This window comes from Miniopterus schreibersii (assembly GCF_964146895.1).
Source record: "Miniopterus schreibersii genome assembly, chromosome: X".
NCBI lineage: Eukaryota > Metazoa > Chordata > Mammalia > Chiroptera > Miniopteridae > Miniopterus > Miniopterus schreibersii.
The window spans coordinates 28,923,238-28,944,068 of record NC_138104.1 but is presented as its reverse complement, the minus strand read 5'-3'; the positions used below and the strand labels follow the sequence as shown (position 1 = coordinate 28,944,068).

Below are 20,831 nucleotides of genomic sequence, written 5' to 3'. Positions count from 1 at the left end.
AGTGATACCATCGGTGGGCCACTGGGGAAGAAGAAAGTCTCCAAAGAAACCAGGTAATAGTATTTTGAACATTTCCCCCAACTTGAAGTAGTCCAGTTAGGAATTATGTTCAGACCACCCTGTGGTTACTTTTAGTCATCAAGTTTGTTAGGCTTTGCCATGCAATCCTCCCCCTGAACTTGCCAGGTTTAGTATATTGCCCCTTTTTTGTTCATACAGGTATACAAGGAAAGGAAGAACTGCTGCACACTTTCTACCTCTTGACTTGATTATTGCTATTGCAGGAGCTGAATAATTTAGTCTTCGCTTTTCAGAACCTAGAGCAGCCAGCTTGCTCCCTCAACAAAAAGGGGCTGCTTTAAATGCTGATCATTGTTTCTTTCTTTCTTTTTTTTTTTTTTAAAGTACTTAGTTTGTAATTATACACTTATGAGCATGATTATTTGATTATTGTGCCCAACACATATGAACTGGCCATGTGAGAGATGAACTAGAGCATTGGTTCCCTCCAAGCCCTCAGTGAACCAGAAGCTGGCTGCAAAAGATGGTCCCAGTGTCCCTGAGGTGGAACAGGAATAGAACACGCAGGTGAAGGGCCCCTCCACTTGACCCCAGTCCTGGCTTCCATCGCGGATAGGGAGATGGAGGCCAGAGTGTCTGTAGGAGAACTGCTTCCTTCACTTAAAGCTGCACCGACTCTTCGTCTGCCAAAAGTGAGGAAAAGTCGCAAAGCTAGGGGCCGGGAGGAAGTCTTGGGCAGGGCCCTTCCGGAAGCTCCCGTCCGCTGGTCCGAGCGGAGTCCTCTCAGCCGCCAGACGGCGCTGAGCCCAGAGCCTTAGACTCTATGGTCGCTCGCAAGAACTCCCATGAGGAAGCGCGACCAGGAACCTCCTATATACTTCCGCTTCCGGCCTTACGTCTTCCTTTCCGTGCCGATAGCGCTCTCGCAAACATGGTAGGACTTTGGGGTTGGGGTAAGGTAACATCCAGTCTAATCTTCCCTCCCTCGTCCACGGTGCCGTCCCGGGGTGGGTCCAGGCCCCTGTGTGGACTCGTACCAATGAGACGCGGTGTTGCCGGGATCGATTCCGAAGGGCCTGGCTTCGGGGTCAGGGATTAAAGTGATGGGATCAAAGACGTAAAACTCAGCCCGGGGTGGAGCGAATATGCCCTCTTTCCAGTTTGGGGCTCGTCGGAGGCTGCTGTCCATTAAGCACGTGGGACTAGACCACCTTCTAGTGAGAGATGTGTTAGCGGCGGGTCTGAGAATAGAGTTCTCGTGGGCTGCCTTAGTGCGAACCGGGTCGCCATTGTGCTATTGGTATATGATAACACTGCACGGTCTGAACGGTTTGTTTACTAGGTGAACGTCCCTAAAACCCGCCGGACTTTCTGTAAGAAGTGTGGCAAGCATCAGCCCCACAAAGTAACACAGTACAAGAAGGGCAAGGATTCTCTGTATGCGCAGGGTAAGATGGTCTGTTGTATGGTGTGGGATTTGGTTTGAATGTGGCATCTGTGTAGTAGTGTAAACACACAAGCCTAGACGCCCCCTACCCCACCGCTTGGGCATGGGTATTTTTTCTGGAAACCCAAAGATAAAACCGTAAGAAGACTTTTCTCTGTGACTTGTTATTTATTGTCTTTGGTACGCTGTAACAAATACAGTATTTTCTCTCAGGAAAGCGACGTTATGACAGGAAGCAGAGTGGCTATGGTGGACAGACTAAGCCGATTTTCCGCAAAAAGGTGAGTAGTAATTACTTTTTGACATGTTTCCCACTGATTGTAATGAAGACCTTGCATTTGCTGTTTGCCCACACACCTCTACAATACAGGTATTGTGTTTTCATAGTTTCAGCAAAGTTATCTTAAGTCACCTGTAGTGACATACCTAGTAGGCAGTGGAACTGGGAGTACAACCACCTAGGTTTGATTTTAGTCTACAATACTGCACCATTGCAGTGTATAAATATACTTCATTTGAGAGAGGGGGATAAACATCGATTTGTTCCATTTATTTATGCATTCATTGACTGATACTTGTGTGCGCCCTAACTGGGGATCCAACCTGACCTTGGCATTATCTTCCCGACCATGCTTTAACCAACTGACCCAGCCAGGGCTGCAGTGTTTATATTTCTTGTCCTTCCCTTTTTTGAAGAGGCAAACATCAAGTTAAGGAATGTTCCCTGCCCCTCTAAGGACTGAAGTTTTACACCAGTAAACCCTTTGCCCTGTTTCTGTCATCATATCCTACTGAATCTTCAGCGCCTGCTGGCTGGCAGTAAAAATTGTTTTTGGTGTTTGTTTTTTTTTTATCCTCACCTGAGGATATTTTTTCCATTGCTTTTCAGAGAGAGTGTAAGGGGGGAAGAGAGAGAGAGAGAGAAACATCGATGTGAAAGAGACACATTGATTGGCTGCCTTCCACACGTGCCCTGACCGGGGGCCTGGGATGGAGCCAACAAGTATGTGCCCTTGGCCAGAATCGAACCTGGGACCCTTTGGTCCACAGACCGATGCTCTAACCACTGAGCCAAACCAGCTAGGGGAAGAATTGTTATCTTAATTTTGCTTCTCAGCTCAGAAGCCCTCAATCAGTCTGCTACCTATCTTGTGAAGTCATAAACCTTTAAAATCGCCATTTAGACCTCCCACTGGCCACCTGAATTCTGCCATTCTCAGGGTGAATGTGTTTGTTTTTACCCCAGGTGATTTGGCTGCTCCTTAAAGTGCAGGGTGCCTAGAACAGCATTCCCACGAACATTGTTTCTTTTGGAACTTCGCTCTTCATTTAGCCCGGTTCCAGAAAGTATTAAGTAATGACTTTAGTGTTCATTTAGGTGCATAAATGATTTGATCTCAAAGTGATGAAAGGAATGATTGCCTTTTCACATTCAGGTAACTTGTTTAGAAGATGAAGTTCTAGCTAGGTTTTGGGTTTTTTGAGAACTGCAAACTAGCAGCAGTAGAATTCTGACTACAGGAGCAGGCTTAAAATGTTGGGTATTCATGGGGTGTGTACCTTGAGTTAAGTAACAGTTGAATACACAAATTGTATATGTAATTGTAGGTAGTCTCCAGAGAATTGATAGATCTTAAGTAACAGTGCTTAATCCTATTTAAAGAATTGCAAAAGTTGTGTATTTCATAGTGCATGGATTTGGATGACCCAATTTTGGTTGTGTGGAATACTTAACTATGTAAAGCTGCTGAACAGGCACAAGTTAAAGGTGGCATTATGAGTGCTTATTTGATAAGCCCTCTAAGATGTGTGATGTGAATGGATAACTTGATGGCAGTTAGATAACCTGCCACCTTTGCTATTACATTCTCTCTTTTTTTTAAATATATCTTTGTTGATTTCAGAGAGAGAGAGAAACGTCAATGATGAGAGAGTCATTGATCGAGCCCGCAACTGGGCATGTACCCTGACCGAGAATCGAACCCCGATCGCCTGGATCCTAGGTCGACGCTCAACCGCTGAGCCACGCCCGGCTGGGCTACATTCTCTCTTAAATTCACTATTTTTCACATTTGTTTTCTCCCCAAGGCTAAAGACAAATTGTCACAACTCTGTTGTTTGCAAAGCTTTGCTTTACAGTAGTACTTAACCCAACATAGTCATATTTTTGAAGATTTTCTGCAGTGATTTATGAGGCATATCACTTTTTTCCAGGCTAAAACTACAAAGAAGATTGTGCTGAGACTCGAATGTGTTGAGCCCAACTGCAGATCTAAGAGAATGCTGGCTATTAAGAGATGCAAGCATTTTGAACTGGGAGGAGATAAGAAGAGAAAGGTACACAATTTGGGGTGGAAGGTGCCATCTTTTCTATGTAGCTTTATTATATTTGGAGAGGTGAATATTTCTGCCCACTTGTTTATTGTGGCATCAAGATAGGGGCAGTCCTCTTAAAATACTTGATCCATAGCTGAAGGTGTAAGGTTTTTGGTAGTGTGTTTGGCATGAGTAGGAAGGGGAGAAGGAGACCACAATAAAGGATGGTGATCTCTTAAGGAATAGACACTGTTTTTGATGGAATAGAAGTTCTATGCAAGATGCAAAAACTTACTTTTTTTTTTTTCTTTTCTATTACAGGGCCAAGTGATCCAGTTCTAAGTTTCATATTTTGTTTTATTATGTGACAATAAAACCTTTGAAAATATGTTCGTTTCATGTGGTTGCAATTGGTCCATTCGGGAGGGAAGTAAACTAGTGTTCCACGAGGGAAATTTTATGCTTAAATGGTTCTTTTCGGGTACTTGACTCTATTTGGATTGAATTTGGTTGAACTCAAATCAGATGTTGTGAATGGTTTGGTCTAGCACTTCAATCACTTGAGGCTTCACGGGATCCCTTTTGCTGTTATGAAGTAAGGATTACTGGTTATCGTGGAACATAAGCAGAGATCTGAACCTCTCAAACAGGGTGAGCTCAGTAACGATTATATCCACAGTGAATGCAAAGCTTACCAAGAGTGAAATAATTTGTTTCACATACCTTTGTGCTTCAGTCATTTATTTTGAAATTTTTTTTTAAACCCTCACATGAGGCTATGTTTTTAATTTTCAGAGAGGGACAGGGAAAGGGAAAAAAACTGGTTGCTTCCCATAGGGAATGTGGGCCCTGTTCTCTAGACACTAACATACTATATGTATTACATGTCTTCAGACTACTCATACCACCTAAACATTTTGACATCACCCTCAAATTTAGTAGACAAATTCATGATGCAAAAGATATAATAATTTCTAGTGAATGAAAATCCTCAATGGAATCCAGCAGTGATAATCCATTTTTAAAATGCCTAATACTTTCAAGTTCATATCCCTTTTATCTTTGTATACTGTTCTACATACTTCATTCTTACTGATGTTCAACTCTTCATACTTGTGCAGCAAAACTGGATGGCGAAGTAAATTTGCTACATATTCTGGTAACTGGAAGTGCATCTCAGTGAGATGGAGCAATTTGCTTTCAAAATCTGTTTATCTGGATGATTGAGACACGGTTTACCAATTTCACTGCAATTTTTATCAGCTGACAATGATTAGTCATCCAATTTTTTTTTAATCCTCACCAAAGGATATACTCACTGACCCTAGAGTGGGGAAGGGAGACAGAAAATCAATTGTTTGCCTTCCATCGGTGCCCTGACTGGGAATCGAACCTGCAACCTCTTTGGTATAAGGGATGATGTGCCAACCGAGCCACATTGGCCAGGGCAGTCTTCCAATTTTATTGAAAATAACTGGTAATCACCTGACAGGCAAAGGAGTTGTTCAAACAGACATACTTTGAGTGGGCCTTTTGAGCCCTGTTGGTTTTTGTAGTGAAATTAAAAATATATATATTTTTTATTGATTTCTAGAGGAAGGGAGGAGAGAAACGTGAGAGGAACATTGATTGGCTGCCTCCTGCACGCCCCCTATCGGGGATGGAGCCTTCAACCTGGGCCTGTGCCCTGACCAGGAATTGAACCCAGATCACCTGGATCCCAGGTCGACGCTCAACTGCTGAGCCACACCCGGCCAGGCTGTAGTGAAATTTTATTCAGGGAAATAAGAACAGCTGAAGTGAGAATGGAAGAAAAGGACAGAAGTGTGGTAGTCGCAACAATATGCAAGTTTTTAAGGAAGCTTTTTTGCCCTGGCTGGGTAGCTCAGTTGGCTAGAGCATCATCCAGCTAAGCCAAGGTTGTGGGTTTGATCCCTGGTCAGAGCACATACAAGAATTAACCAATAAGTGCATAAATGAGTGGAAAAACAGCTCGATGTTTCTCTATCCTTTCCTTACAAATTCAATAAATTCTCAGGAAGCTTTACAATGTAATCTAGTTTCTTTCTAGCCGAAGCAAAACAGTACCGGTGGGATTTACTCGAGTTTTTAAACATGAAGTCCATTCATAAAACCCAAGTTTTGTCTTCACAGGGAGCAGCTCCATGACAAGACAAGCAGGATTACAGGCCAGCCCTTGACCCAGGGAAGCAACATTGATTGTGTAAGAACGAGGTCCACCAATCTCCTGCAGGTTTACCACAGCCACAGCCCAGGCTAAGTTTGAGAGAGGGCGTTCCCACACCTCAATGTTGTCTTCCTGAAAAGTAAGCCAAGAAAACAGGTGTGATAGCTTGGTAACTAGCAATATGCTGCTTTGTGGCAGGCAGTCTTACTGTCAGAACTATCAAACACTTCCGTGTAGCATGTTTGGGAACTAAAGGAATGATTCTAACAAAAAACTTCATTGCTGATTATATCAAGATTAGAAAATATATTCTCAAAAGACCAGTGCATATATCTTCATATGTAACAGATTTAGTCCCAAGACAAACTTGGCACTTGGCTATAAAGCCATCTTAAAATACACCCCCCAAACATTTGGATGCATTTTAAACTAGAAGGCAGGAAAATGTGTTCCTGGCTAATGCCTATTTCCTCCCATAGAATATTATTTACTATACCTCTCTAAGTAGGTACCCCTGCTTGCCCAAGGGGTCCTGGTTGATGGCAATTACATCCTTATTCTGGAGGAGGGTTTTGGCTTGAAGGCTGATTTGTCGGAGGTCATTGGACATGAGTAATGGAGCTGCCATGATAGCCCAGAGGGCCATCTGAGTTATCTGCTGATCCCAGCTGAGGCCAAAGTTGCCAATCACTAACTGGGACAAAGAGTGCAATTAGAATTCAAATGAGAGAAGACAAAAACAGTCTTAAAGTTGCCTAGACACAGAAGCCACTTCCCATGGCACCCTACTCTGAGTACTCTCACATAAAGCCTGCTCCAAGGAACATTCCTTTTCAATTTACCTTGAATGTCAAGTAGGAAACAGGCCCACTGCAGGGGTTTGAACGGAGGGCTCAGGTTCTTACCATATCTGGGTCATTCCAACCCCCTGGTCCTGCGGCACTAACAAGTGTCTTCTGGATAGAAGATGTCCACCTCAAGATACTCTTTACACTTTCCCAAGAATCATAAATGTCTCCAAAATTTCTCCAGTGATTGCAGTACTGTCGGATTTCTGTATAATTGGGCTGTGAAAACAGAGATACTGTAACTCTTCTGCTTGCATTCTACTAACGTTCCTGTGAGAGAAAAATAGTCAAGTTTAAAGGAAGCACTTAAAGCCTTCTCTTTAGTTTACAGCTTAAAGGTCGCCATGAGGAGACATAAATCTTTATTATAATGGAATTTCATTGTAAGAACTTTGCTTCAGAAGTAGGCGATATAACTTAAAATCTCCACTTAAAATGGCTTAAACAATGTTTATGCTGGAAATTTACCAAACAGGAACTAGGTACTGGGATTATGGAGGATTCAGCTTTTTTTCACACCTCACTATATTTTTAAACTTCTAAAATGAACATGTATTGCTCTTATAATCAGAAATAACAAATGATGTTAATAAAACAGCTGCAAAATAACATAGAACTCATCAAATATGATACGGATCTGAATCCTAGGCATATAATTTGTTAATAGGATAAGTAAAAGTTTGTAAACAGGCACATGGGATATCCAAGGTTTAAGATGTTGAGAAAGAGGTGAAGATTATTCTACAGATTAGAAAGGAATAACAGGGATTCATTCTATAAATAATTATTCAGCACTTACCATATGCTAGTGATATAGTGATAAAGTCAGACAATGTCCCTGCCCTCCTGGAGCTTACATTCTAGTGGGGGGAGACAGACAATAAGCCAGTCAACACATAATTCCATATAGTGATAAGGTCTTAGATGGAAACTAAACCGGTTAATGTGATACAGAATAAATGGATGGAGTGCTGGTTTTTTTTTTACAAATACCTTTTTTTTTTTTTTTTAAATCCTCACCCAAGGATAGGTTTCCATTGATTTTAGAGAGGGAGAGACAGAGAGAGAGGAAGGGGGAGAAAGAGAGACAAAGACAGAGAAACATTGATCAGTTGCCTCCTGTGGGGCAGGGATTGAACCTGCAACTTAGATATGTGCCCAGACTGGGAATCAAACCCACAACCTTTTGGTGTATGGGACAATGCTTCAACCAACTGAGCCACCCTGCCAGGGCAGGATACAGTGCTATTTTAGAGTAGTTAGAGGAGACCAGTCTGAGTATGTGGTATCTGGTCTGAGAACTCAATGTTAAGAAGCTAAGAAATCTTGGGGAAGACCATACCAAGCAGAAAACAAAGAGCAATACAATAGGCCCTGAGGCAGCAATAGGTGTGGAGTGTTTGAGGGACAGAAGAACACCAGTGCAGTGAAGGCAAGAGTGATGGGAAATGAGGTTGGAGAGGTGGGCGAGGGCCAGATCAGTGGAGTTTAATTGTATTCCAAGTGCAATGGGAAGCCAGTTAAGGGTTTTAAACAGAGGAGTGATGTGATTCCATTTACATTTTAGCAAGGACACTCTGGCGCTGCTTGGAAAATGGATGGGGGTAGCTGGAGAGTGGAAAGTAGATCAGGCTATTGCGAGATTATGGTGGCTTGAAAGACCAAGATAGATGCAGCAGAGATGGAAAGAAATGGGCTGATGCCGGATTTATTTTGTAGATAGTACTGACAGGATTGCTGATGGATAGGTTGTGAAGCTGAGAAAAAGGGAAGAATCAAAGATGACTGACTTCCCAAGTGGTGGTAGCTTAGACTCCAATTAGAGTAGTGGGGATGGTAAGAAGTGGTTGGATCCTGGGAGAGATGGTAGGATGAGACTGTTAAGTAAGGTGGAACTTTGAAGGAGACCTTTGTTCTCAAGTCCTGAAAATCTATCACCAAGGCTCTACTGGATTCTGGACTCGCTAGCTCACCTTATGAAAGGGCCACATATACATGGGCCACTCACAGGAGTACACAATGCTTCTGCCGGTATTGTTCAGGGCCAAGGACATATTCTTATAACCTGTATGAGAAAACAATGGGTAAAATAAGGGGAAGAAGGGAATTTCCAATGGGGGCTGTACAGTTTAAAAAGAGGTTGCCTGAAAGGGCCATGCTTTTATTTTAAACCAGCAGCAGAGACAGGTAGCTAGCTGCTCTGCGCTGAAATTGTGTCTAGTAATTCCCAGACTGCTGACATTGTTCTGAAGATGTAGTGCGGGATGGTGCATATATTGGGGAAAGGCAGGCAGAAGATGCCCCTTTATGACTGGTTGACATTCTAGATGCTTTCCCAAATGATGTTATGCAGAGTTAGAATTTCTATTTGTAATTAACTCCAGAGCCTTCTTGAATTAAAAGTGCACAGTATTAGCCGTGGTTAGGCAGGCATAGATTTTACATTGCATGAATGAATGAGTGCATGGTCAAACTGAAAGTGAAGAGGTAGGCGCTCTGGCATATTGAGAATAATTATTTCCAGTATTGTGACTGGGTACTTAAAATGGGAAGATTAGTTCTGTGGATGATCAGTTACCTTGGCCTCAAAGTTCTTCTCTTTGCTCATGGCTAAATCTCTTGAATGAAACATACCATTTGCCAACTGTTCCACACTGTCACAGTAACAACCATCAAATTTTAGCAGGTCTACTCCCCAGGCAGCAAAGGTCTTGGCATCAATGTCATAGTATCCCAAACTCCCAGGGTAGCCTGCACAGGTTTTTTTCCCAACATCTGCATAAATCCCTAGCTTCAGTCCTTTGCTATGGACCTGAAATGAGAGGAAAGAGTCACCACAATAGAAGCGTAATTATGAAGCAAAAAAAGAACCATTCCAGGCTGTGGGATGAGAGATGCATACTTCACCAGGTATTGGGAGCATTTTTTTCATAAGTCCCCAAAACTATCCAGATGAATTTCTTGGGAGACAAACAGCAAATTCTCCAATTCTGCTGAGTTCAAACTCCACATGTAAGCTATAGCACAGAACTGAAGAGAAAGCTATCAGCCACTCTAATCTTTTATGATGGGAACCTAAAAGTTACCTTTCCAGGGCAATGATAAATTTATCTGGATAGACTCCTTGACCAAACCTTGGTTGGGCTCCTCTGAGCCCTCAAGTAGGCCTCAACCTTGGCCTTTGGTATCCACTTTTAGCAAGAATCCTGCTAACTCTTCCTCCCACTCTTGATATACGATCAAGTTCCTCATCTTCCACTCTCGATGTCTAAGTCCTTGACCTTGGCAAGAATCCTCCTCCCCTTGATGCTTCCTCTTAGTAATTTTCCATCCACTGACCCTCTCAATCTGCTTATTGGCTGTAAATCCCTACTCGTCTTTGTTAGATTCAGAATTGAGCTTGGCTCCTTCCCTTAATGCAACAGTACTGAATAAAATGTCTTCATTGCCTTTAACTAATGTTTGGCCCTATCTCTCTTAATAATCTCCAGCACGTATTCCTTCTATCTTCTAAAATTCTAGTTTATAGTACAATTGCAATACTACTCAAAGCTTATATGGAAATATATGCACACATATGTCAAGAACCAAGTTCCTTTCTCTTCCCAGAGAATTTGGCTGTTTCAGCAAAAGGAAAACTTACCCAAGATGGGCCTCAAGAGCTATTGCAAAACATCTGTCTGCTGATGGGATGAAAAGTCCACGTGATAAGCCTTACAATTCAATGTTCAGATAATGGCAGCTATTTTAAGTGTTTTTTAATAAGCTTCCATACAGAAGTGTTTAGTCTCCTGAGTGAAAAAGAAAATTATCTATAAACTCACATAATTAGCTAGGTGGCGGATCCCACTAGGAAAGCGTATAGGGTCTGCCTGAAGTCTGCCTTTTGAGTCTCTTTCGGGTGCCATCCAACAGTCATCAATGCAGAGGTACTCATACCCTACTTCCTTCCAGCCATCTGAGTCCATGAGATCTGCCATTTGCATGAAGAGCTTCTCACTGAAAGAGAAATTCCAAGAATCATTAAAAGTCATTAAACAAATGCTTGGGTACTTCCTATTTGTTAGGCATCTTGGGGCTTCCAATTTTTTTCAACGCAAGAATAGTTGGGTAGTAATCACAACCAATGTAAGTTAAAATGGACTGGGCCTCTTTTCTTCTCCTTCCCCTCCACTCTTAATACTTCTACTCTAAGAACCCTGAACAATTAAAACAGGAATGAGAAATGTGTGAAATTGAAAAGGCTATTAGAACTAAGAAGAAAGTTCAGTCAAGTTATAAACTACAAAGTTAACATAATCAACAGCTTCCTTAGATATCAACAATAACCCAGTTGGAGAAAAAGATACCATCGCCAAGAGCAACCAAAAAAGCAACAGGAAAACCTAAAATACCTAGAGATAAAGTTAAGATATTATTTTGCTCTTGGATAAGAAAATTCAATATTAAAAAGAAGCTAATACTCCCTATACAATTTTATGCATTTAATAAAACCCTTCACAAATCCCAAAAGGACTTTTTAAGGAACTTGGCAACATGCTTTGAAAGGTTCACCTAAAAGATTAAACATGTGATCATTCTGCAAATGATAAATGAAGCTGGTATAGTACCAGTAACATTAGAATACACTCATCAGTGGAATTAAAGAGAAAGTTTAGAAAGAGATCCTTCCAGCTATTTGGTACCATGGAGTTTAGTTAATATTAAATGTGGCATTCTTTATAGGAGAATAAAGGCCAGATGCATTAAATATTTTAAAAATCCATAAACACACTAGTAGAAAATATAGGTGACTATTATCTTCAGGTAGGAAAGGACTTTCTCAGCATGATGCCAGAGTCAGAAATAATAAAGGGAAAATTGATACTTGATATATGACTATCAAAACCAACATATAACAAGAACCACCATATTTACAACATATGATAGGCAAAACTAAAACTAAAACCATCCTAAAAGCAAACAACCCCCTTCCCCCCCAAAATAAAAGCATTGCAATAGAAAAATAGGGAACTAACACAAACAGGCAATCCATAAAAGAAACCATGCAAAGAGCCAATTTAACAAATGAAAAAGTGTCTAACCTTATTAGGAATCAAATAAATGAAAATAAAAACACCTACTGGATTGGCAAAGTTTTAAAAGAATAACAAAAATGCAGTGTAGGGTGTGGGGAAACAGGCATTCTCATACACTGTTGTTGGGAATGTGCATTTGTAAAACTTTTGGGGAGGATAGTTTGATATGTTACAAAACGAGCATATGCTTGGACCTAGTAATTAGACTTCTAAGGAAAGAATCAGATGATGTACAATGACGTATAGTTTTGTTCACAATAATGAAAAACTGAAGAGCCTGAATAGCTATCCACAGGATTTTGCTTAAATGAATTATGGTATATACATACGACTTGCATTTATGAAGCTCTTATTCTATGCCTGGCATTCTGCTTCCGTTTAGGAAGGGTAATTAATTTGCCCAAGGTCACACGGCCAAGTAACAATGAGCTAGAATTTGAATGCAGGCAGGCAAAGTGGAGAGTCTTGTTAACTCACAACACAAACATGAGCTCATTTTTATTGGAAATAATGAGAAAAAGAAATCTGTGTGATTTACTAAAAATCTATTCCAAGGCCTTATATTAACATTTTAACCATGATTATTTCTGGGTGGTAGAATGAGGGGAATCTTTATTTTCATTATACTCTTCTTTACTATCTAAAATTTTTTTGCACTGATCATGCATTAGTTTTATAATCAGATACAAAAATAAGACAACCACCACTTAGAAAAAAATTAAAAGACAAAAAAAGAAATATGTGATGGGCACAACTGCTACACACTTCACCCCTGAGTCACAATAGGCTTAGTCTGAAACTTAGAAGGTCAATTAATTCTGTGATGTAAGACCAACATCCTGACTTTATCTATAAAACTGTAAAGTCATTCATAGGAATAACTTCCGTGCACTGGGAGGTACCGTAACAGCTGCCTCTGCACCACAGGTGTCTTTATTATGCTTAAGGACTACTCTGTTATTAACCCATTGTCACCCCAACAAACATTAAAAAAAAGAAACTGATATGATAGATGGGTACTAGTTTATCAGGGTGATTACTTCCTAAGTTATATAAAAGTCTAATCACTGTGTTGTAATCTGAAGCTAATATAATATTGTGTGTTAGCTGTAATTGAAAATTTAAATATAAAAAAAGCTCCTATTTTACAGATCCTTCTGAGTCAACTCCCTGAGGTAAGAGTTGTTATTCCCAATTTACAGACACGGAAAGTGTGGATCAGGTAGTTCACTATCTGTCTTATCCAGCCAGCCTTGTTGGGGAAGATGAGTGAGAAGACGTTGACCCTCCCAGTGGGACCTGACAACTGGAGGCTCCTCACCCTCTCCCCTGTCCTTGGAATGTGCATTCTGCTTGCCTTCCCGGCTCCCAGACGCTGCCCCAAGGATGCAGCCTTGAGACAGAAATGTGTTCATACTATCAGGACAGTATACAGGCGTACCTCGCTTTGTTGTGTTTCGCTTCATTGCACCTCACATGTTGCGTTTTCAAACAAATTAAAGGCAAAGGCCCTCTATTAGCAAAAACAGCGACCCGCTTTATTGCGATATCTGAACCAAACCTGCAATATCTCTGAGGTACGCCTGTACGTGACTAAACCCAGCTAAGGCTTCTGTACAAACTTTTATTTCGCTGGCGGGTGTGGAAAACTATTCATTCCTCTTGTAGCCTCCCAAGAAAAGCTGCATAGGTAAGTTCCCCGGCTCATTAAAACTGCCACCTACCAATCTGGAGTGATCTACCACTGTCTTGGGTTTCTCCCAGGCCTCCTCTACTGGGGTGGTTTCAGATTACACCCAGGTTGGTCCTGGCCAGTTTGTGAACCAACAAAACAACCCTCAACCCTTGGCTTCCATATACAGGCATACCTCAGAGATATTGCGAGCTTGGTTCCAGACCACCGCAATAAAGCGAGTCTCTCCCCCCCACTGCAATAGAGCGAGTCTCTCTCTCTCTCTCTCTCTCTCTCTCTCTCTCTCTCTCTCTCTCTCCCCCACCGCAATAAAGCGAGTCTCTCTCTCTCTCTCTCTCTCTTGTTGCTGGTGGAAGATAGGGCTTTAAATTTGTTTAAGAAAACAAAATTACATCTGCGAAGCGCAATCAAGCGAAGTACAACAAAGCCAGGTATGCCTGTACAAAGTTCCTTCATGTCAACCTTTCAGCCAGACGCCACCCGCAAGGCCGAGAGGGTGGGGACACTGCAGCCTCCATGGTCCCTCTAAACTCCCTCAAGTTACAGTCAAGGACCCCTGTGACCCAAAAAGAAGAAAAGTACTCTGTCTCTCTCACTCACCGCAGCTGTGCTCGCTGCTAGTACCAGCAGAGGCAGAGCAGCAGCTCACAAGAAGGGTCTGAACGGAACTGGATGGTAAATGGACAAAGTCCCTAGCTGGGGAATCCCGCAGTGACAGAGAAGCTGGAGAAGCCCGGGCCGCTGGCAGGTGTCCCACCCCAGGAGAGGTCATACAGAGAAAATTTAGGGCTAGTCCCCATCCGGGGCAACTCGCTAGGAATAGAAAAGCAGCAGCAGTAGGGAGGCTCTCGGGCTCAAAGGTTCCCTCTGAGACCCCCCCTCCCACCCCCAAACACACGGAAAGGCGAAGGAAAGGGCGTACCCAATATCTCCGATACCTGATACAGGAATCCGGATCTTCGTTGCAGTCAGTGTTGCACATGAAGCGCTCCCAGTGCAGCCAGCCCATGGTAGGGGTCATGGCCAAGCCATTGTCCAGGGCCCAGGCCCCGGGAACGTTCCAGAGAACCAGGGTCAGGAAGCGAAGCGCCAGCAAGCAGCCCAGCGGCGGACCTCCGCTAGCCGGCCTCATCGTCACTGCAACCATACATAATAGATTTCCGCTGTAAAATGGACTTTTAAGTTTAACCTCAGGGGCGGGCCAATCACTGGAAAGTTACGTAATGACGTCATTGTTTCTTAGGCAACTGGGACGGTTTATCCCCAGAGGCGGACCAATGATCAGTTCACGTAAGACGCACCGCAACCAATCATGCCCTTTCTTCCTTAACGCTGACCCGCCCTATTTCCATACCAGAAGGAAGTGTGCACCTCAGTGATCAGAGTTTAAGCGGAGAGGTGCTCACGTGACCGAGATCTCACATGACGTAGGCGGTCACGTGATCATTCGCTTACGTGAGCAGAAGTAGTTCTGGCCGTCGTCTACCGTCTCGCTATAGCCTTTGGAGGGAAGGAGGTACATCGTCCGGCATCGTTAGAGGTTGGTGTGTGGGTGGGAACTGGGGACCCAGGGGTGGCGATGATGAAGGCCAAAGCGGGGTCCGCGGGCCCCCTTCTCCTTTTTCGCTCCTCGCTTTCTCCTCCCCCGCCCCCCACTCCCCCATCTCAGTGCCGGGAAGCCGCCTTCGCCGCGCCTGGTGGGGAAATGGTGGACGTTCGTGACTGTGTATGGGTTTTGTATATCTTGCTGTGTGAGCGGGTCTCAGGGGACCCTTAAGAGAAACCTTTCGGTTAAAAACGTTTGAAAACCACGTCCGTGGATTAAGAAAGAAAAAACATTGAGACTAGTGGTCTGAGCGCTCGTCCATCCTTTCGGGGACTCAGCCTCCACTGCCTGATTGTCTGTAGGGAGAGGCACCAAGTCAGTGTTATATGTAAAATCACATCTAGGCAAATGTTACGTGCTTAACAGAGGCGCCCAATAAATGTTTTTACTGACTTGAGTATTTAAATAACGTTTATTTATTTATTTATTTTTTTAGCTTATAACAAGTTATTCAATTTTGAACATTCGAAAAATAACAAGTTTTTAAAAAACTCGCAATTCATCACCCAGAGATAACTATTCAGCATTATGGTGTATAAAAAGTATGTGTATAAACACACATATAAATACACAAATTCTTAACTCACGAGTGGAATCCTGATTCTTACTTCAGGCAACGGAGTCTTAGTGGCCTTCCCGGGAGATACAGTAATGAAGCAGAACTTTCCTGCCACTACAGAGAGGTGTTAAGGCCTAGAGTGCTGCGGGGATATTAAATGGGGTGGGTCATCCAAGAGCTAAGACAGGCAAAAAACTAGTCCGAAATCTATCGCTCAGATCTAAAGATGGTTTATAGGAGGACTGTTAATCACTGCAGATGCCGTGTGCAAGGCACATAATGGGCAGTTAGTGTTTGTTTAATTGAATCCTCTAGTTTTATGGCAGTTAGTACACTTTGTACTTTCCAAGAGGCCCAGCGTTCCCAGACCATGTCAGATAAGCCACCCACATACCAAATTAGAAGCTTTTATAAAATTTGCTATACCAAACCCCAGAAAAGCAAACATTTTTTTATTTTTGCTGAATTAAAGTAATTACTCTAGGAAATTAAGAATGCACCAAAATTTAAAAAATTAAATTTAAAAAGCCATAAATCTGCCACTCAGAAACCACCGTTAACATTTGACACGTTTCCCATGCATATACTTTTGCTAACATTGTTTTTTAATTCCAGTTACAGTGATTTAAAAAAAATTAAACCTGTGTAGTAGTATATAGGATAAGAAGTGAAAATCCACTCCACTTTTCCTACCCTCTAGTTCTTTTCTCCAAGAAAAAGTTTGTATTATATGCTTCCAGATCTTCCTCTATGCATGTACAAACATATATACATGCATGCTTATGTTTTAAAATAAGTAGTGTCATACAATGTATGTTCTTTCATTTAATATATTTTGGAAATCCTAGGTCAGGGCAGGTCTTTTTTTAACAGCTTCATACCATTCCACTTTAAGGATAAAGTATAATTCATTCAACTATCCCCCTATTGATGGATAGTTAGGTTTCTAATTTTCTGCAATTACTAACAGTGCTTCAGTGAACATTTGTGAGTATTTCAGTTGACCAGCCTCTGGAAGGAGTTCTAGCAGGGTTGAAGAATATGTTTTTTATGTAGTTGAGATTATAAAGTAGCTGTGATCTTGGGTTACTTAAGATTATAGCATAAGTAATTTCTCATGTAATTAAATATTTTTATAATTTTTTAAATTAAGTGTAATATTCTTTCTTAATAAAATACCTTTCAATGAGTATATAGCTCCATAAATCTTTGTCTGAATTTCAGATCACCTCCTCATGGCACATAACCTAGAGTGGATTTATTGTACCAAAAGATATGATACATATTTCCAAAATGCTTTCCAGAAATACTGTACCAACTTTCACTCTTCTGGGTGTGTTTGTGAACCCTGAATATCAGCATTGATTTATCCTCACTTTAGTTTTCACTGTCTTGATGGGTGAAAAGTGGCAATTAATTCTGGTTTTAATGTGCATTTCTGGCGATTGATGAGGTTTGGGCATTTCCCAGACTCCTCTCCTGTATCCTCAGATCTCTATTCTGCTATATTTAATCTGTTAATTAAGTTCCACAGAGTCCACTGCTTTGAATACATAGATCACATCTTTCCTCCCTTTTTTAAACTGCTGTTGCCTTAGGTGAATCCTTAACATATCTCTAGGAGATCAGGGTTCTAACTGATCTTGCTAGTGTCACCTCAACCCCCTCTGTTTGAGTGCTATACTGTTTTCAGGGCAGTCTATCTCAAAGGGTTCTGAAGATGTCACTTCCCTCCCCTCACTCCTCTCCCCTCAATCCCCTTCTCCTAACTCCTCCTATCCCCTCAGTCCCTTCCCTTCACTCCCTTCTCCCCTCACTCTTCTCCCTTCACTCCCCTGTTAAAAGCCCTTAGTGTTTGTCTGTCAAATAAGACCTTTGGGATCTGATCTCTACCTTGTCAGCCTTATCTCTTGCCTTGCCTTTTCCTATTTTATGCTCTATCATAATTTTTAAAATTTGTGTATGGATCCCTGAATCAGTTAGTCTGTTTTCATTTAACTATTCTGTGCCAATTGATAGAATTGACCAACCATGCCCTGCTTTAATACCACCCTTTCACCCTGCACAGAATTCTGTCATAGCAGAGATAATGTGTTTATTTGCCCTTTTGTTTTTAGTAAAGACAGAGTGCCCCTGTAGGACCATAAGTCCTTTTTGGGCTTATTGGTCTTTGTATGCCAGAGCCAAGTACTGAACCTGGCACCTGAAAACTGTAAAATGAATATGTGAATTCCCCATAATGTCTTTTTTCCATTTATCTCTTAGGCCTTAATATTCCCCTGATTTTATTAATTTGTGTGAGTTCTTTATAAAAGGGTATTAATGCATTTGTTGCAGGTATCTTCTCAATTGTATTGTTTGTCTTTTAATTCTGTTAAATCTTTTGATGTAATGAAGTTTTCATTTTTATATACTCATATAGCCATTTTTTAATTTGTTGAAATCTTCCACTGATTTTGTTGTTAGTAATTTTACTCCTTTTTCTTTTGACTATGATGTTTATATATGATCAATGTAGAAATCTTAGAACATACAGAAATTTCCAAAGGAAACATTTCCTGAAACAAAAAGCTCCCATAATTCTACTACCCAGAAATAACCACCATTAATTATATCCAACACATAATAGGTATCAAATATATAATTGTTGAGTGAATTAGAAATTTGGTACAGTCATTTTGTTTATGTGAAAGTCTTACAAAGAAGCTGTCAGTGTATTTGAATTTTGTATTAATAGTTTGCTTTTTTTTCGTACTGTATTGTGAACATTTTTCCATGATAATAGTGTTCCAATTTTTTTCAGCTACACTGAAATTGCATTGAGCCGAACTTGCCACCAAGAGCCTAACAGTCACCATGATGCTGAGCACGGAAGGCAGGGAGGGTTTCGTGGTGAAGGTCAGGGGCCTGCCCTGGTCCTGCTCTGCTGATGAAGTGATGCGCTTCTTCTCTGATTGCAAAATCCAAAATGGCACGTCAGGTATTCGTTTCATCTACACCAGAGAAGGCAGACCAAGTGGTGAAGCATTTGTCGAACTTGAATCGGAAGATGAAGTGAAATTGGCTTTGAAGAAGGACAGAGAAACCATGGGACACAGATACGTTGAAGTATTCAAGTCCAACAGTGTTGAAATGGATTGGGTGTTGAAGCATACAGGTCCGAATAGTCCTGATACTGCCAATGATGGCTTCGTCCGCCTTAGAGGACTCCCATTTGGCTGTAGCAAGGAGGAGATTGTTCAGTTTTTTTCAGGGTTGGAAATTGTGCCAAATGGGATGACACTGCCTGTGGACTTCCAGGGGCGGAGCACAGGGGAGGCCTTTGTGCAGTTTGCTTCACAGGAGATAGCTGAAAAGGCCTTAAAGAAACACAAGGAAAGAATAGGGCACAGGTACATTGAAATCTTTAAGAGTAGCCGAGCTGAAGTCCGAACCCACTACGATCCCCCTCGAAAGCTCATGGCTATGCAGCGACCAGGTCCCTATGATAGGCCAGGGACTGGCAGAGGGTACAATAGCATTGGCAGAGGGGCTGGGTTTGAAAGGATGAGGCGGGGTGCCTATGGTGGAGGGTATGGAGGCTATGATGATTATGGTGGTTATAACGATGGGTATGGCTTTGGGTCTGATAGATTTGGAAGAGACCTGAATTACTGTTTTTCAGGAATGTCTGATCATAGATATGGAGATGGTGGGTCCAGTTTCCAGAGCACCACCGGGCACTGTGTACACATGAGGGGATTACCTTACAGAGCCACTGAGAATGATATTTACAACTTTTTCTCACCCCTTAACCCCATGAGAGTACACATTGAAATTGGACCCGATGGCAGAGTAACTGGTGAGGCAGATGTTGAATTTGCTACCCATGAAGATGCTGTGGCAGCTATGGCAAAAGACAAGGCTAATATGCAACACAGATATGTGGAGCTCTTTTTGAATTCTACTGCAGGAACAAGTGGTGGGGCTTATGATCACAGCTATGTAGAACTCTTTTTGAATTCTACAGCAGGGGCAAGTAGTGGGGCTTATAGTAGCCAAATGATGGGAGGGATGGGCTTATCCAACCAGTCTAGTTATGGGGGTCCTGCTAGCCAGCAGCTGAGTGGTGGTTATGGAGGTGGTTATGGTGGTCAGAGCAGTATGAGTGGATATGACCAAGTTCTGCAGGAAAACTCCAGTGACTATCAGTCAAACCTTGCATAGGTAGAGAAGGAGCATTAAACAGCTACTACAGAATTGAAAGCTGTGCATTTATGGGAGTTGAATAGAATGGGAGGGCTGTCTAGCATATGCAATATGGTAAATGGGAAATACTGATTCTGATCACTCTAGGTCAGTTTCTTTCTTTCTTTCTTTCTTTCTTTCTTTCTTTCTTTCTTTCTTTCTTTCTTTCTTTCTTTCTTTCTTTCTTTCTTTCTTCCTTCCTTTCTTTCTTTCTTTCTCTTTTTTTTTTTTTAAAGAAAACAAAGGTTAAGTTTAACATTTTCGCATTACAGGCTTGTGATTTATGCTTACTGTAAAATGGAAGTTAGGATTGTTTTCAAACTTCAAGCTCAGTAATTTTGAACACTGAAACATTCATCTAGGATGTAATAACAGTTCAATATTGACCATAACTGTTAAAACAATTTTCATCTTTCCTCAAGTTAGTTATGTTGTAGGAGTGTACCTAAGCAGTAAGCATATTTAGGTTAAAGCAGTTTCTCTTATGTTAAACGTTGCTCTTATACCACAATACATTGAAAACCTTGGATGCATGTTGAGAAACATGCTTTTCTGTAAAACTCAAATATAGGAGCTCTGTCTATGATTCAAAGTGAAAACATTTGGCATGTTTGTTAATTCTAGCTTTTTGGTTTACTATCCTGTAAGGCACGTGAGTGTACACTTTTATTTTTTATTAAGATCTGGGACAATTTTGAGATGTAACACCAATCAATACTTTAGGAGTCGGGTCATGTCATTTGTATAAAATTCTGAAGCTTTGATTTAAATCTTTCCTTGTATTGTGATTTCCATTAGATGTATTGTACTAAGTGAACTTGTTAAATAAATCTTCCTTTTAAAAACTG

General features: G+C 41.5%; 3 protein-coding genes across 4 annotated transcripts; 2 read left to right on the top strand and 1 right to left on the bottom strand.

Moving 5' to 3' along the window:
• The first annotated feature begins 883 nt into the window (after positions 1-883).
• On the top strand, positions 884-4,172 carry RPL36A (ribosomal protein L36a). Its single transcript, XM_081126548.1, has 5 exons — positions 884-955; positions 1,364-1,469; positions 1,682-1,749; positions 3,683-3,805; positions 4,106-4,172. The coding sequence occupies exons 1-5, from the start codon at positions 953-955 to the stop codon at positions 4,124-4,126; spliced, it is 321 nt and encodes a 106-aa protein (XP_080982674.1). The 5' UTR covers positions 884-952; the 3' UTR covers positions 4,127-4,172.
• GLA (galactosidase alpha) lies at positions 4,132-14,890 on the bottom strand. 2 transcript variants are annotated; one of them, XM_081126547.1, is made up of 7 exons: positions 14,514-14,753; positions 10,645-10,819; positions 9,455-9,632; positions 8,794-8,885; positions 6,878-7,039; positions 6,469-6,666; positions 4,132-6,104 (listed from the first exon to the last, which is right to left on the bottom strand). In XM_081126547.1, exons 2-7 carry the CDS (start codon positions 10,804-10,806, stop codon positions 5,841-5,843), a joined length of 1,056 nt encoding a protein of 351 aa, XP_080982673.1. In that variant the 5' UTR covers positions 10,807-10,819; positions 14,514-14,753; the 3' UTR covers positions 4,132-5,840. The 2 variants fall into 2 exon arrangements, with proteins under 2 accessions (XP_080982673.1, XP_080982672.1); XM_081126546.1 differs by having other exon boundaries at positions 4,210-6,104; positions 14,530-14,890.
• Positions 14,891-14,945: 55 nt separating this feature from the next.
• On the top strand, positions 14,946-20,171 carry HNRNPH2 (heterogeneous nuclear ribonucleoprotein H2). The gene is made up of 2 exons (XM_081126545.1): positions 14,946-15,131; positions 18,560-20,171. Exon 2 carries the CDS (start codon positions 18,613-18,615, stop codon positions 19,960-19,962), a length of 1,350 nt encoding a protein of 449 aa, XP_080982671.1. The 5' UTR covers positions 14,946-15,131; positions 18,560-18,612; the 3' UTR covers positions 19,963-20,171.
• The last annotated feature ends 660 nt before the right edge of the window (positions 20,172-20,831 follow it).